The sequence below is a fragment of the Artibeus jamaicensis genome, unplaced genomic scaffold (genome assembly GCF_021234435.1).
Source record: "Artibeus jamaicensis isolate MK-2021 breed Jamaican fruit bat unplaced genomic scaffold, CSHL_Jam_final contig_777, whole genome shotgun sequence".
Classification (NCBI taxonomy): Eukaryota; Metazoa; Chordata; class Mammalia; order Chiroptera; family Phyllostomidae; genus Artibeus; species Artibeus jamaicensis.
Genome location: NW_026521966.1, coordinates 336,730 through 349,994, shown reverse-complemented (window position 1 = coordinate 349,994; position 13,265 = coordinate 336,730). Strand labels below are relative to the sequence as shown.

Below are 13,265 nucleotides of genomic sequence, written 5' to 3'. Positions count from 1 at the left end.
TCAGGGCACATGCCTGGGTTGCAGGCCAGTTCCCAGCAAGGGATGCACCAGAAGCAACCATACATTGATATTTCTCTCCTTCCCTTCCCTTCTAAAGATAAATAAATTAAATTAAAAAACAATCTTTTAAAAAGTTAAATTTATTGACGTAACATTGGTTAATAGAATTATATAGGTTTCAAGTTTATATTTCTATGATATGTGATCTGTATATTGCATTGTGTGCCGACCACCCAAAGTCAAATCATCTTCTGTCACCGTATATTTGAAGGCACTTGTTCTCTCACTTAGTCATTTGTTCAGTGAATCCTTCTTGGCTATTATGCACTAGGCTGTGTGCTACATGCCTTGAACACAGTGAACCTCGAACACAGCTTGATCAGAGAGCTTAAGTTCCAGTTAGGAAAACAGTCAAGAAATCAGTGTCTGCTATCCCTCCTACACAGGGAAAGGGGGCTCTTTTTGTTGCATGCAGAGGGGGCCCTCGTCAGAGCAGCTTGGGGATATTTCCACTGCAAGGACACGGATGACTAAGAAAGAGAAGCTTGGCAGGCCTGGCCAATGGGAGCAGTTGCAGCTGTTCTGAGTTACCAGCCAAGAGCCAGTAGGTGAAGGGAGTGGCTTCCTGTTGAGCTAAGATCTTTGAGCCTAGCTTGGCAGTCAAGGCATTCCCAGAAACAAAATCGTCAGGCAGCCTACTAAGGTTCTGTGGAATTTTTATTATAAAAATACAAAACCCATGCCCTGGCTGGTGTAGCTCAGTGCACTGAGCACCGGCCTGTGAACCGAAGAGTCCCGGCCTGGGCCCTGCAACCCAGTCAGGGCCTTGGGTTGCAGGCCAGTCTCCGGTTGGTGGCATATGAGAGGTGGCTCATCATGTGCCTCTCACAAATTGATGTTTCTCTCCCTCTCTTTCTACCTCCCTTCTCCTCTCTCTAAAAGTAAATAAGTAAAATCTTTAAAAATCAAACAAACAAACAAACAAAAACCCCCAGGTCTGATAAGTTACGTTCCCGACTCCACCAACTTGCAAGAAAGCCTCAGTCCCTCAGGCAATTGTGATCCTGAGCAAACAAGGCTAGGGGTGGGGGTGGGGGTGGCTTAGCTCTCTCGCAGCACAAGTAGGGATTGTAGCCCGAAGTTGGGTAGGGAAGAGGGGAGGGAGGAGTGCCCCCTCTAGTGGCTCCCTAGGGGAAGGATTCTGGTATGCTAATTTTGCAAGAGATGCCGGTGGGATTGACCAGTCTGAGCAAGGACCCTACAGCGAAGCGCTCTGGGTCGAATGTGATACATGCTGACCTAACGACCCTTTCAAGCAGCAACATGTGGGCTTGGGCAGCAAGGGATGAGGATTTTTACTCACTCTCCCTCCATCCGAGACTACTCCTCCACGATCAAGCTGTTGGTCCAGATGTGGCTTTACCTCACTACTGAATCTTATATGATGTAGTTGGTGAGAGAGAGAGATTGTTTACCCATGATGTAATGATGGTGATTAAATTGAGGATTTAGCCCATACATGGAGAATGAAGTAAAACTAAGGACATTTTGGACAATGAGGTTGAAAGCTTTTTCAAAGGGCCCCTGCCACAATCATTTTTGGAAGCAAGACATCACGTTTCAGTCTCGTTGGGGAGGATGTAATGAATTTTTAGTAGTAGCAGTGAGAATGGGATCTTGACAGGGCGTTTTGGGAACTAAATATGTAAGCAGCTACTCCAGCTGACTGGAGTAGCTCATTTGGTTGGACGTGTCCCAAAAAACAAAAGGCCACCAAGGATCATGTGTGATCCCTAGTTGGGGCTTGTGCGTGTGGTGGGGGGAGGTCAGTGCTTCTCTCTCACATCGATGTTTCTCTCTCTCCTTTCCTCTCTCTTAAAAGCAAAGAGAAACACTGAAAGGATCACACAGACGCAACAGCATGGTGGTAACCAGATAGAAGGGGGGCCGAGGGATAGTAAAGCGTAAAGGGGGCCAATTATATGGTGACAGAAGGTGATTTGACTTTGGGTGGTGGGCACACAATGCGATATATAGATTATGTATCACAGAGATGTACACTTGAAACCTATATGACCCTATGAACCAATGTCACCTCAATAAGTGTAACTGAAAAAAAAAAAAAAAAGGTGTGTGTATGTTTGGGTACGGAAGACAGTACTATCATATGTGGCCACGAGATGGCAGCAGAGAGAAATTGGTCGCAAGTGTGGTCACAGAGGCAAGGAGAAATTGGCGACTCTGGCAGGTGCCCACCCAGAGAAGTTGGGGGTAGGCAGACATCGGAGTGGGCTGTAGGAGGAGGTGGGCCCTGTATTTCAGCATGGTTATATTTGCCAGTTGGAGTCTGTCACTGCAGACTAATCCCCTGGGACCTCTTCAATACCAGGTCTTTATAGACACTTTGCCAAACTGTCAGCAGAAAATGCATCTGTGTGACCTTGTCTGGGCTGGGGGTGAGTAATGCATATTCCACAAGGGTGAGTATGAGAGGCAAGGGGTGTCGCCTGCACAGGGCAGCTTATTTAAAGGACACCAGTGCATGTTGAAAGCAGGGCCTCCCATCCCCCCGCTGCCAGGCTTGTGGTTCCAGGTGCTCTTAAAGGACCTGTTCACCTGAATCCAGCCTGCTCCAGTCATGAGAAAATCAGATTTGTGGCTGGGAGAGGTCACCAAAAACAAGGCGAAGGATGCTGAGGTGGGGTGGGGCAGGGAACACGAGGTGAGGCAGCTGTCTCGGAAAGCGGACAAGATGTTCCTGACTGCAGTAGGGGTGGTAAAAGGATTATGTGACAGTCCCCTAACCCAGCCCGGAACTAACACCCTCCTCCCCTTCACTCACACACTTCGGCCTGACCAGCTCCAAGCCTGCCAAAGCTCAGAATAACCCTGAGGACCAGACAGCGGGATGGCGGTGGCTCTGCTCAGTGCCCTATTCCTCTTGCAACTTCTCGGTATGAACGGGGGTCAGGGAAGGTGGTTAGATACACACACGTAGATACTAACCCGAAGAAGCAAGACAAACCAAGATGTAGACTGGGGTGCACCATTTGGTCCCCAGACACAATATTGTTGGTTAAGAAGACACATATAGAAAAATACACAGTCTCCGAGGCAGACACAAAGAGGCACAGAGTCTGCGCAGACCCAGAGGGGATGAAAGGGAGAGACCACCTGGCCTCTTCATCTCTAGTGACTCCACTGTTTGACGCCCCAGGCAGAGGTGAGGGGAAGAATGAGGAGCTGCGCCTTTATCACCATCTTTTTGACAACTATGACCCAGGACGCAGGCCAGTGAGACGGTCTGAGGACACTGTCACCATCACATTCAAGGTCACCCTGACCAACCTGATCTCACTGGTAAGATACCTTACTTGTACTCCAAGCGCGTCTCGAAGTTTAACATTCCGCTGAGCGGCCCCAACCGCTGAGCTCTGTCCTAAAGCTCACTCCTGGCCCTGGAATCCACTTCAATCATCCTAATCTCCCGTGCGCAGAATGAGAAAGAGGAGACCCTCACCACCAGTGTCTGGATTGGAATCGTGAGTCAAACCCGGGGGAAAGTGCCGGGACGCCCAGGGGACCCTCTTCTCCCAAACTCCTCCCCGGCACCAGGTGGGAGTCGCAGGGCACACGTCCTTCTGTCTCCACCCTTTAGGATTGGCATGATTACCGACTCAACTACAGCAAGAGCGACTTTGGGGGCATAGAAAACCTGCGGGTCCCTGCAAAACTCGTATGGTTGCCAGAGATCGTGCTGGAAAACAAGTGAGGACCGAGCGGAAGCCAGGCTGGAAGGACGAAGAGGCCTGAGGGGGCTGGGTTAGACCTGGTTGGGGCAGGGTGGGGGAGGGGAGGCGGGCTGCTCGGAGGGCCAGGGGGCGCGGACCTCGCAAACGCTGGGTTTCTGGGAGCCCACAGTATTGACGGCCAGTTCGGCGTGGCCCACCAAGCCAACGTGCTGGTCTACGAGGGCGGTTCAGTGACCTGGTTGCCCCCGGCCATCTACCGCAGCACCTGCGCCGTGGAAGTCACCTACTTCCCCTTCGACTGGCAGAACTGCTCCCTGGTTTTCCGGTGGGCAGTGTTACTCAGAGGCCCGGGACCATTACAGGATTAAGCGAGTAGGGGGCGGGCAATATTAATAAGGGGCGGGGCTTTTGTGCTGGGGGCGGGCCCAGACTCTAGAAGGGGTTGGGGCTGCTCCAGGGCGTTAAAAGTAGGGGGTGGAAATACCTAGGCGTGATCTGGGTAATGGGGTGGGGCGTTATTATCCAGCTAGGTCCCAGCTTCCAGAGCAGGGCCTGAGGCTAAACTTGGGTTCGAGTTTCTGGGGTGGGGGCTCCGCAGCTCTCAGACGTACAATGCCGAAGAGGTAGAGTTCGTCTTTGCGGTGGATGATGCAGGCGAGACCATCAGCAAGATCGATATCGACACTGAGGCCTATACTGGTGAGGTCCTCTCCTGCTCCGAAAACCCGTTTCTAGGCAGGGTCCAGAGAAACGACTTGCAAAATGGGGCCGCCCCAGACCGTCAATGTTAGGACTGACTTTGACGACCGCGCTCTAATTTGCCCCTTTCCTGAAATCATTCTCGATTGCCGGACTAGTTCTACTTCCTCGCGGTCGTTCCGTACCTCACCGCTATACCCCTTTCTGCCCGTGCCCTGTTCGCCCTCGTGCCGACGGCCCAGGGCCCAAGCAGTCCAGACCACCTGCCCCACCCATCCTGGTCTAGACGGTTGCCAAACTCCTCCGCCAGGAGTTCTGGGCTCCCGCCCTCCGGGGCAGAGCCTCAAAGCAGGGCGGCCCAACCCTGAGAGCAGGCTGACCGCGCCACCTGTCTGTCCACCTGTCTGTCCTGCAGAGAACGGCGAGTGGGCCATCGACTTCTGCCCCGGGGTAATCCGCCGCCGTGACGGTGGCTCCGCCGATGGTCCGGGGGACACCGACGTCATCTACACGCTCATTATTCGCCGGAAGCCGCTCTTCTACATCATTAACATCATTGTGCCCTGTGTGCTAATCTCAGGCCTGGTGCTGCTCGCCTACTTCCTGCCGGCGCAGGGTAAGGAGTCGCCCCATCCCCAAAGCCAGGCTCTTTTCGGGGGAGGAGAGGGGCATCCGCTCTTACTGGGCGCTCCCTTCAGCCGGTGGCCAGAAATGCACCGTGTCCATCAACGTCCTACTCGCCCAGACCGTCTTCTTGTTCCTAATCGCCCAGAAAACCCCAGAGACGTCACTGAGCGTGCCACTGCTGGGCAGGTGAGGGCGCCAGGGGGCAGGCGGCGCCGTGCGGGGGCGTGGCTAGCGCGGAGGGCGGAGCCAGGAGGGTGCGGTCGGGGTGAGTGAGGCCAAAACCAAATGACTCTGGGAGCAGCTTTGGCTGTCTGGACCCCGCCTGGGCTTTATCTGAACGCTGGGTGGGGCTGGGACTACGGTGGGTGCTCTGATCCTCCGTCCTCCGCACTGCTGCTAGGACGCCACTTTGAGGTCTCCCGATTGTCTGTTGAGGGAGAGGGCAGCTCAGTGCCTCCAACCGCGCCACCTCTGGCCCCTAACACCTCCCCATCCTGAACTCACGGGTTCCCCGGGGATTTTGAGGCCAAGCCGGCGTCTACATTGCTGCAGAGTAAATGAGGTGGACCCTTGGCAGACCCCATCCACATTGGCACAACCACGCGCCCTGGAGCAGGAGCCCGAAGCTCGAGCCCACAGCGCCTGCTCGCAGAGCCCCCTGCCCTGCCTGGCAGGCGTTTGCAGCTGGGCCCGTGCTGCTGTTGTCGCTCCCCGGGCGCCGCATCTCCTGCTGTAGCCAAAGGGCTGAGATCTTCATTGGGGGTACTGGGGTTAGTTGGGGGGGAGGGGCTGCAGAGGTCCCTATCCTCCTCCCCTGTTCTTCCTCAGCCCCTCAGCGCCCCGCCTCTAACAAGGTGGCTCCGAAGTTAATGACACTGGCCACGATTTCTCTTGGCATCAGCCCCAGGGTAGGCTTCGGGGCGGGTGGCTTCTTTGGCTCCCGCGGCTCCAGGGATTTCAGTTCTCTGAACCTCTGCCCCAGACACTCCTGAGCTGCGGCCACGGCGAGTTCCGGGGAAGACAGAAGGGGCTGGAGGGCTACCTGGAGGAGTGGGGGCAGTAGAGCCACCAGCTCATAGGCCAGAGGTCACGGTGGGGTTTGCTGGAGACCTTTCCAGAGGGTCTCCAGGTGACGGGCCACGGCATCCCTTCACCTCCGTGGATCTGAGTAAGTGGTAGACCCTCAGCAGGGCTTCCAGGGACCTGGGGGCCCACTTCAAGGCTGCCACGAGCAGCAGGAGAGAGAAGGGCCGGGGCACGCGCGTCCGGCCCCGCTGAGGAGAAGCCACTGAGCTGAGAGAGGCCGCACTCCACCTCCCGTGGAGGAGTGTGTTTGTGAGGTCAAAGGACCCACAGCTCTGTGACTCTGGGGTCCTGGGGAGGCTGTGATGTCACGCACTCCGGGCTCCCCAGGTACCTCATCTTTGTCATGGTGGTCGCCACGCTCATTGTTATGAATTGCGTCATTGTGCTCAACGTGTCTTTGCGGACCCCCACTACTCACGCCATATCCCCGCGGCTGCGTCAAGTAAGCGCAGGGCGAGCCGTAGCTGGGTGGAGGGTGGGAGGCGGGACTTCAAGCTGATTACCACCCCGGGCCCGCCCCTAGGTCTTGTTGGAGCTGCTACCACGCTTCTGGGGCTCTGGCACGCCTCTCGAGACCCCCCGGGCCTCCTCACCTCCGAGGCGTGCATCTTCCGTGGGCATATTGCTCCGCGCAGAGGAGCTGATACTAAAAAAGCCGCGGAGCGAGCTCGTGTTTGAAGGGCAGAGGTACCGGCACGGGCCCTGGACCGGTAAGCAGAGTGGCCCGGGTGGGCCAATGGGTTGCTTGCAGTGGGCTAATAACCGACCCTGAGGCTACTGGCCATCCTTCCCCCAGCTGCCCTCTTCCAGAGCCTGGGTGCCGCTGCCCCCGAGATCCGCTGCTGCGTGGATGCTGTGAACTTCGTAGCAGAGAGCACACGAGACCAAGAGGCCACCGGAGAGGTGAGGCAGGAGCCGGAGGTGGGGTGGGACGCTGCAGAGACTGCCCCCCCCCCCCCCCCCCCCCAGCTCTCGCACTGCAGGATTCTGCAGCCTGTCCGGACTCAGCTTGCGCCTGGCCCTTCCCCAGGAGGTGTCCGACTGGATGCGCATGGGGAAGGCCCTAGACAACATCTGCTTCTGGGCCGCTCTGGTGCTCTTCACTGTGGGCTCCAGCATCATCTTCCTCGGGGGCTACTTCAACCAAGTGCCTGAACTGCCCTACCCACCGTGTATGTAGACCTGGGCAGTGGCCACATGGATTTCAACTTCCTATCCATTTCCACAAGGAATAGATTTTGAAAAACAAGTTTCTGCCACTGCTATATTCTGACTCTTTTCCACTGCCAGTAATAAATCAGTGCCCTGTGTGCCCACAAGTGGGTGTGTCTGGTTTATGTGCAGGGATCAGGAGGGCAGATGGCTATTCAGGCAGGCTCGCGGGTGCCAATCCTCTGGACAGCAGATCATCCTAGCTTCAGCCTTGATCGTCTCCCAGTTTCACCAGGCCCCAGCCCCACAGGACCCCATAGCCCTGTAAGCTTCTAGCCTATTTTTATGTACTGGACAGCCGCACAGGAGCAGCCCCTTTGCAGGGCCAGCACTTAGGGATTCTGGAGCCAGGAAGTCAGGTCTCTTTTTGGGAGAGAACCAGGTACCCTCAGGGCCCGTGGGGGCACGGGCCCACAGATTTAAGGCTGAGGAGGCCCTGACCCTCCCCCCTCAGCCATTTTTTTTCTAGATTTTTCTTGGCTCAGCACTGCCCACCTGCCTCCCCATAAGACTCACTGTAGATTCTACCCCACCCTGCCCCCTTCACCCCAACTCTGATTGCTTGCCCTGGCTAGTATCTGGATTGTGACAGGAAACAATAAAATGGGGCCAGAAATGGTGGGAGCTGGTTGAATTGTCTTTATTAACAAACGGGATGTCCAAGGCCACTACAATGAGGAGAGGTAGGGGCAGGGAGGGAACAGGGCTACTTGCTGCTCACATTATATACAGACGCAAGCAAGTGGGTGTGGAGGGTGAGAGCTCCCTGCCCCCTCCCTCCACCAGGGAAGGGCAGAGGCTAGAAGAGATGGAGACTGTAAAGGGGGAGATGTTTTGGCTGGCGGGGTCCCCCTTCTATTCCCTGGGATTTGGGGGGAGGGGAATCATTAAAGTGCTTTCAGAAAATGAGGAAAATGGTCCCTGCCCCTGGAGTGGCTGGTGACCCTCCTAAAACCTAGGGCCCAGTGACACCCCCCCAGGGTCTGGTACATTCAAGGGGGGAGCCGGCTCCCCTGACGTGCAAATAAAGGGGCCCAGGGCCCTGCCCAATCAGCAGCAGTGGGGAATGGGGCCCAAGCCCCAAGCACTCTCCTCTTTAGTGGAGAAATGGGGGGATGGGGCTAGGCCCACTCAGTTCCTGTTAAGGGGAAGCTGTGCCTCTCCCCAGAAGATGGGACAGGCACAGTTTTGGGGAGAGAACATATTGGGGAAGAGGGTGGTCACGTGATCACAAAAGCATCAGGGGTCAGAGGTCACGTTCCCAGCAGGCTCCAGTGAATCAAATCAGTAAAAGCAAAAGCCCAAGGAGGGGAAAGCAGGGCGGCCTGGGAAGTCTGGCTGTGGGAAGAGAGCTGGGCTCATGTGGGAGCCCCAGCCCAGGGTCTGTCACCAGTTCATGATGCAGTTGCGGTTCAGGGTCATAAAGTAAACTTGGCTGCTGCCCCCGGAGCGGACTGATGCAAAGAATACCTGGGTGGGGAAAGAGAAGGAGTCACCAAGGAAGGGGAGCTCAATTAATTGGGAGAGGGAGAGAGAAACTGCAGAGTTTCGTTTCTCAGAGTTACCACCATCCCCCTAAAGGGCAGAGGGCACCTGCTAGACCTCTGGCATGAAAGGGTCGGAGTCCCCAGAAACTGAAGGGGAGGGGAGCACAGGACATAAAACTGAGTGTTGTGTTCCCCAAAGACCCCCTATTAGGAAGGCTCCACAACTGTCACTTCCTTGGTGGGGACGGAGGGTCTGGGAAGCCAACCCCATTCAGGGCCCTGGTGCTTTTCCTGGGGCAGGGCTCCCACCTTGTCATTCCGCTCGCACAGGAACTTGAGCCTCTGAGCTCGTTTGTGCATGAAGACCCCGTCCAGGTGGCCTGTCTCCACAGAGCGGATCTCAATGGCTTTCTCGCCCCAGCCCATTATCTGGTTGGAGCAGATGTAGGCTGCAAGAGAAGGGAGGTGGGGGGCAGTGAGTGGGCTGCAGCCCAGGCCCACTCCCAGGCCAGCTCGGGGAGATGAGGCCTGTGGCTGGGCACTGGCACCACACTCACCCACAGAGGTGGGCATCTCTCCCCACTGCAGCACCACATCCTTAATGATCCGCCCATACGTGTTGACGTACACGCCCTCATCCTCGTAGCACAGCAACATCTCCATGCCGTCGGTGTTGGGGAGGAAGATGATGGCATGGGGAGTGATCTGGCTCTGGATCTGGGGAGGAGAAAGTGGGCTGCACTCCCCAAGTCTGGAACGCAGACTGGTGGTCCCCTTCTACCCTCGGCCCCGCCAGGCTTACGTGGACAGGGATGTAGATGTCGTAGCTGTTCCCCGAGTCGACGTCTACCGCGTGGAAGCCAGCGCTGGAGCCATAGATGACCTTGAGCCGCTGTCCCTCCTCTACTGTCAGGTCTACCAGCAGAGGGCGGTGAGGCAGGTCAGCAAAGGACTGTGGAGGAGAGAAGGGGTCAGGGGACACAGGCGGAGGAGTCAGACCTTGGAACAGGGTTGGGGGGCTGAGGCTGGGATTACCTTGAAGGCCATGAATTTGTGGTAGGGTTTGGGGGCCCAGGCATACACCTCTACAGAGTTCTTCAGGGCGATGACCAGGAACTTAATACGTTCGTATTTCACTGGGGGCAGGAAAGAAAAGGGACGCTGGGACCCCCCTCCTTGGGCTGCCAGCCCCCTCCCACAGGTCTGTCATTACAGCCCCACTGCCAGGCTCCAAGTCTCTGGCTTTAGGACCCTTGAGCCCAAGCCCCTATTTCTCTTTTCATGAACAAATTGTGCCCTGGCCACTCTGTTGTGCCCTCCTCACCAACACGGTAGTGCCCGCAGCCCTCCATGTCCCCCACAGTGGTCCAGCCCTGCTTCTTCTCCACTTCTGGGTCATTGTGCAGAATCTTGTTCCGGAGCCAGGACAGGTAATATACCCGCAGTTTGTTCCTTTTCCCTGAGGGACAAGGACGGACACACACACACACATTGAAGGTCAAGATTCTGCCTCCCTTCCATCTTTTTCTGCATACCACAAGGGCTGAGAAAAGTGGCCCCACCTTCTTACTCCTGGACCAAGATTGCCCTCTGCCCAGACTGAAGAGGGCACCAGAGAGCCAAGGAGCTGAGCCCCTCTTCCCAGCCCCTGTACTCCACAGACACACCTGAGATGGTAATGAGCAAGTTGAGCCCTTCCAGCACATCCATTTGCTGGAAGCGTCGCCGCCCAATGAGTCCATACACCTTGCCCTGCCCGCTTCGGTCCAGCAACATCAGCCCGTTCTCCGTGCCCACCAGCAGGTTGACGCCTGCAACAGGAGCCCTTGGGCAGGTCAGGGCAGAGCCAGGCCCTCACTGGACCAGGAGCGCAGGGACGAACCCAGCTCCTCCTCTCCTGCCCAGCCCTGGCTTACCCCAGAGAGCTGCACAGAGGATCTCAGAATTGAATCGCTTCTTGTACTTTCGAATTTCGGGGGTTTCACTGTGGGCCCGTGTGTTGGTGGGGTTCACGTTGACCACAGAGCCTTTCCGCACATCATACTGATCAAGCCGACTGGCCTCTCCACCCACTAGGGCTGTGGAGGAGAGGCACAGTGTGGTGGGCTGCTGCTCCCTGGCGCTGTCTCCCCTTACCCGGCCCTTACCCTTGGTCTCGCCCCTCTGAATGCTCAGGCCAGAGAAAGGAACAGGTGCCTGGAGGGGCCGAAACAGAGCCAAGAGGCCCAGCAATGTCCTTGTTCTACTGTGTAGGCCCCTGTGCAGCTCTGAGCATTCTCCCTCTTGGGTCAAAGTGGCCTCAGAAGCTTTTGTTGCTCCTGTGCCAGGGCAGGTGCTCAGGTCAAAGGGCAGGATGACAGCTTTGTGAAGCCACATCACCAGACTATTAGCTTCACCCATCTTCAGGCCTCATGGCAGAGTTGTCCTTCCCTCCTCACCTGTGATGGGTATGGTGTCCCCACTGCCTCCAGGCTGGTAGATGCCCAGGTCCACAAACATCGTGAAGGAGCTCTTGCCAGGGGCCTTCACCAGCCCACGAGACTGGTACTGTGGGGGTGGGGGCAGCAGTCAGGCAGACACGTGAGGCCCAGGTAGGGGCCCACTCCCAGCCATGGTTCCTAGGCCCCATGTCCTCCAGGGGAAATCCTAGCCAACTGGCTCCCAGGTGCTCTGCCCACCCAGTGCAGTACCCCCGGGCACCCCCTGATCTCCTACCCACTGCCAACACCCTCCCCTTGCCCCATGGGCCTGCCTGCACCCACTTACATCACTGCCTCCATCCTTTAAGGAGGGGCTTTGGCCTTTGCTGCTCTCAGTGGGGGAGTGACTGGGCTGGACCACATCCGGCAGGTTTGTGTAGCCATTGCTGTCTGCGTGCAGCAAGCTTCGCTCCTCTTCTGGAGTCTAAAGACACAGAGTGAAAGAAGCCAGTACTGGGGCCAAGGAGGGTCATGGCAAGTGCTGGAAAGAATGGGGTGCCTACTCACGCGCTGGACCACCATGGTACCACCCCCATAGGGGGTCTGGGTCCCAGCTATCTCCTCCACGTCATGGACCACCATGGTGCTGACGCTGTCTGTGTCCCCATCACTGCTATGGGAGAGAGGAAGGTCATGAGGCCCTTCGGGTCCTGCCTGCCACCCACGCGCCACAAGAGCGGATGAGAGCAGGAGGCCTAGTGCTCTCAGTCTCAGTCTCTATCAACCCAGGATGCGCTCAACCTCACTGCAGCCTTTGCCTCGCTGTTGGGCATCCTGTGCCTGGCACTTGGGGAAGGCTGGTGGCAGAGGAGCACTGGAAGAGACCACCCCCTAGTGACAGGGCCGTGGGAGAGGGGTGGGAACCGGTGGGAACCCGCCCCTCTAGCCCCATACCACTCACTCTAGGGAAAGGGAGGAGAACTGACTGGCACTGACAGCCAGGGCTCCTCACTCTGAGGAGGGGAACCACCTTCCCTCAGACCTGCCCCAAAGGCCCCTCCTCCCAACCTGCAACCCTTCTGTTGGGGTGTCTCCAATGTGGGAATGCCCCCACCCCCAGGGAGCCCCCATACCGGGCCCCAGGGGTGTCTCTGCTGCCCTCTGATGGTTCGCCATTGCTTTCCTCGTCATCATCCTCACTGCTTTCCACCTCCTCGCTGGATGATGAGTAGTCCATGGCCTTCTTGGGAGGCCGAGGGGCCTCATCCAGTGTCCGCTCCTTCAGCAACACAAAATCCTGCAGGAGAGAGGCTGTGTGAGGAGGGGATGGGAGAGGGCAGCGGTACAAAGGATGCCAGAGGAAAAGGGGCAGGATCACAGGAGGGGCTCCCGCAAGCAGGCCCCTTCTCACTAACCTCACCAATGGCTCGCTTATAGCTCTGGGAGGGGCCACAGGGAAAGAAGGGCAGCCAGGAAGAGGCAGGAGAGAGGTTAACAAAGGTTAGTAACTGAGAAGTGCATCTGGAATCCCACAGCCCCTCCTCGCACGTACAGTAATGAAGCCCCTGCCCCTGGCACCCAGGCTTGAGACTCCAGAGCTGGCCCCAAAGTCCTGGACCAGAGAAGGCAGGGCCTCAGCTGCCACCTACTGACTTACTGCGGGCCGGCCTGGCCGGGAGCGGTGGTCGTCAGGCTTGGCTTTGTTTCCAGGGGACAGCACTGGGGAGCTGTCCAGTTTGGAAGAGGCTGGATATGGCGTGGTAAGAGAAGGCAGGTCACTGACACCTGGATAGGGCATGACTTCAAACCCACCTCCTGCACCCTGGCTGGTGCAGCTCAGTGGGTTGGGCACCATCCCGCCAACCAAAGGGTCGCTGTTTTGATTCCCAGGTCAGGGCATGGGCCTGGGTTGTGGACCAGGTCCCTGATGTTTCTCTCCCTATTTCTCCCTCCCTTCTCCTCTCTCTAAAAATAAGAAAACC

At 56.9% G+C, this 13,265-nt stretch overlaps 3 protein-coding genes across 15 annotated transcripts in view; 1 reads left to right on the top strand and 2 right to left on the bottom strand.

The window, feature by feature from the left end:
* Window positions 1-2,902: 2,902 nt before the first annotated feature.
* CHRNE (cholinergic receptor nicotinic epsilon subunit) lies at window positions 2,903-8,013 on the top strand. Of its 3 annotated transcripts, none has more exons than XM_037137124.2 (12): window positions 2,903-2,954; window positions 3,218-3,360; window positions 3,498-3,542; window positions 3,659-3,768; window positions 4,015-4,077; window positions 4,351-4,451; window positions 4,867-5,067; window positions 5,150-5,264; window positions 6,492-6,606; window positions 6,688-6,874; window positions 6,961-7,067; window positions 7,195-8,013. In XM_037137124.2, exons 1-12 carry the CDS (start codon window positions 2,909-2,911, stop codon window positions 7,342-7,344), a joined length of 1,383 nt encoding a protein of 460 aa, XP_036993019.2. In that variant the 5' UTR covers window positions 2,903-2,908; the 3' UTR covers window positions 7,345-8,013. The 3 variants fall into 3 exon arrangements, with proteins under 3 accessions (XP_036993019.2, XP_036993016.2, XP_036993020.2); XM_037137121.2 differs by having other exon boundaries at window positions 3,922-4,077; XM_037137125.2 differs by lacking the exon at window positions 4,015-4,077.
* Window positions 5,526-6,319, bottom strand: CUNH17orf107 (chromosome unknown C17orf107 homolog; the record flags this gene model as incomplete). The annotated part of the gene is given in 4 exon segments (XM_037137104.2): window positions 5,526-5,651; window positions 5,653-5,829; window positions 5,923-6,120; window positions 6,233-6,319. Coding segments are annotated over 4 exon segments (588 nt in total), but the record flags the coding sequence as incomplete, so codon positions are not given.
* Window positions 7,993-13,265, bottom strand: part of MINK1 (misshapen like kinase 1) — a 68,799-nt gene continuing 63,526 nt past the window's right edge. For 5 of the 11 annotated variants that reach the window (XM_053672610.1, XM_053672607.1, XM_053672614.1 and 2 more), the window contains 14 exons: window positions 12,941-13,029; window positions 12,699-12,722; window positions 12,417-12,580; window positions 11,851-11,956; window positions 11,630-11,767; window positions 11,302-11,410; window positions 10,780-10,941; window positions 10,531-10,674; window positions 10,188-10,322; window positions 9,899-9,999; window positions 9,666-9,815; window positions 9,421-9,580; window positions 9,173-9,312; window positions 7,993-8,846 (listed from right to left, as the gene is read on the bottom strand). In XM_053672610.1, the coding sequence (XP_053528585.1) occupies window positions 8,763-8,846; window positions 9,173-9,312; window positions 9,421-9,580; window positions 9,666-9,815; window positions 9,899-9,999; window positions 10,188-10,322; window positions 10,531-10,674; window positions 10,780-10,941; window positions 11,302-11,410; window positions 11,630-11,767; window positions 11,851-11,956; window positions 12,417-12,580; window positions 12,699-12,722; window positions 12,941-13,029 (1,706 nt within the window). In that variant the 3' untranslated portion in view covers window positions 7,993-8,762. The remainder of the gene's footprint in view (window positions 8,847-9,172; window positions 9,313-9,420; window positions 9,581-9,665; window positions 9,816-9,898; window positions 10,000-10,187; window positions 10,323-10,530; window positions 10,675-10,779; window positions 10,942-11,301; window positions 11,411-11,629; window positions 11,768-11,850; window positions 11,957-12,416; window positions 12,581-12,698; window positions 12,723-12,940; window positions 13,030-13,265) is intronic. The other 6 variants (XM_053672609.1, XM_053672613.1, XM_053672617.1 and 3 more) reach the window with 2 other exon arrangements.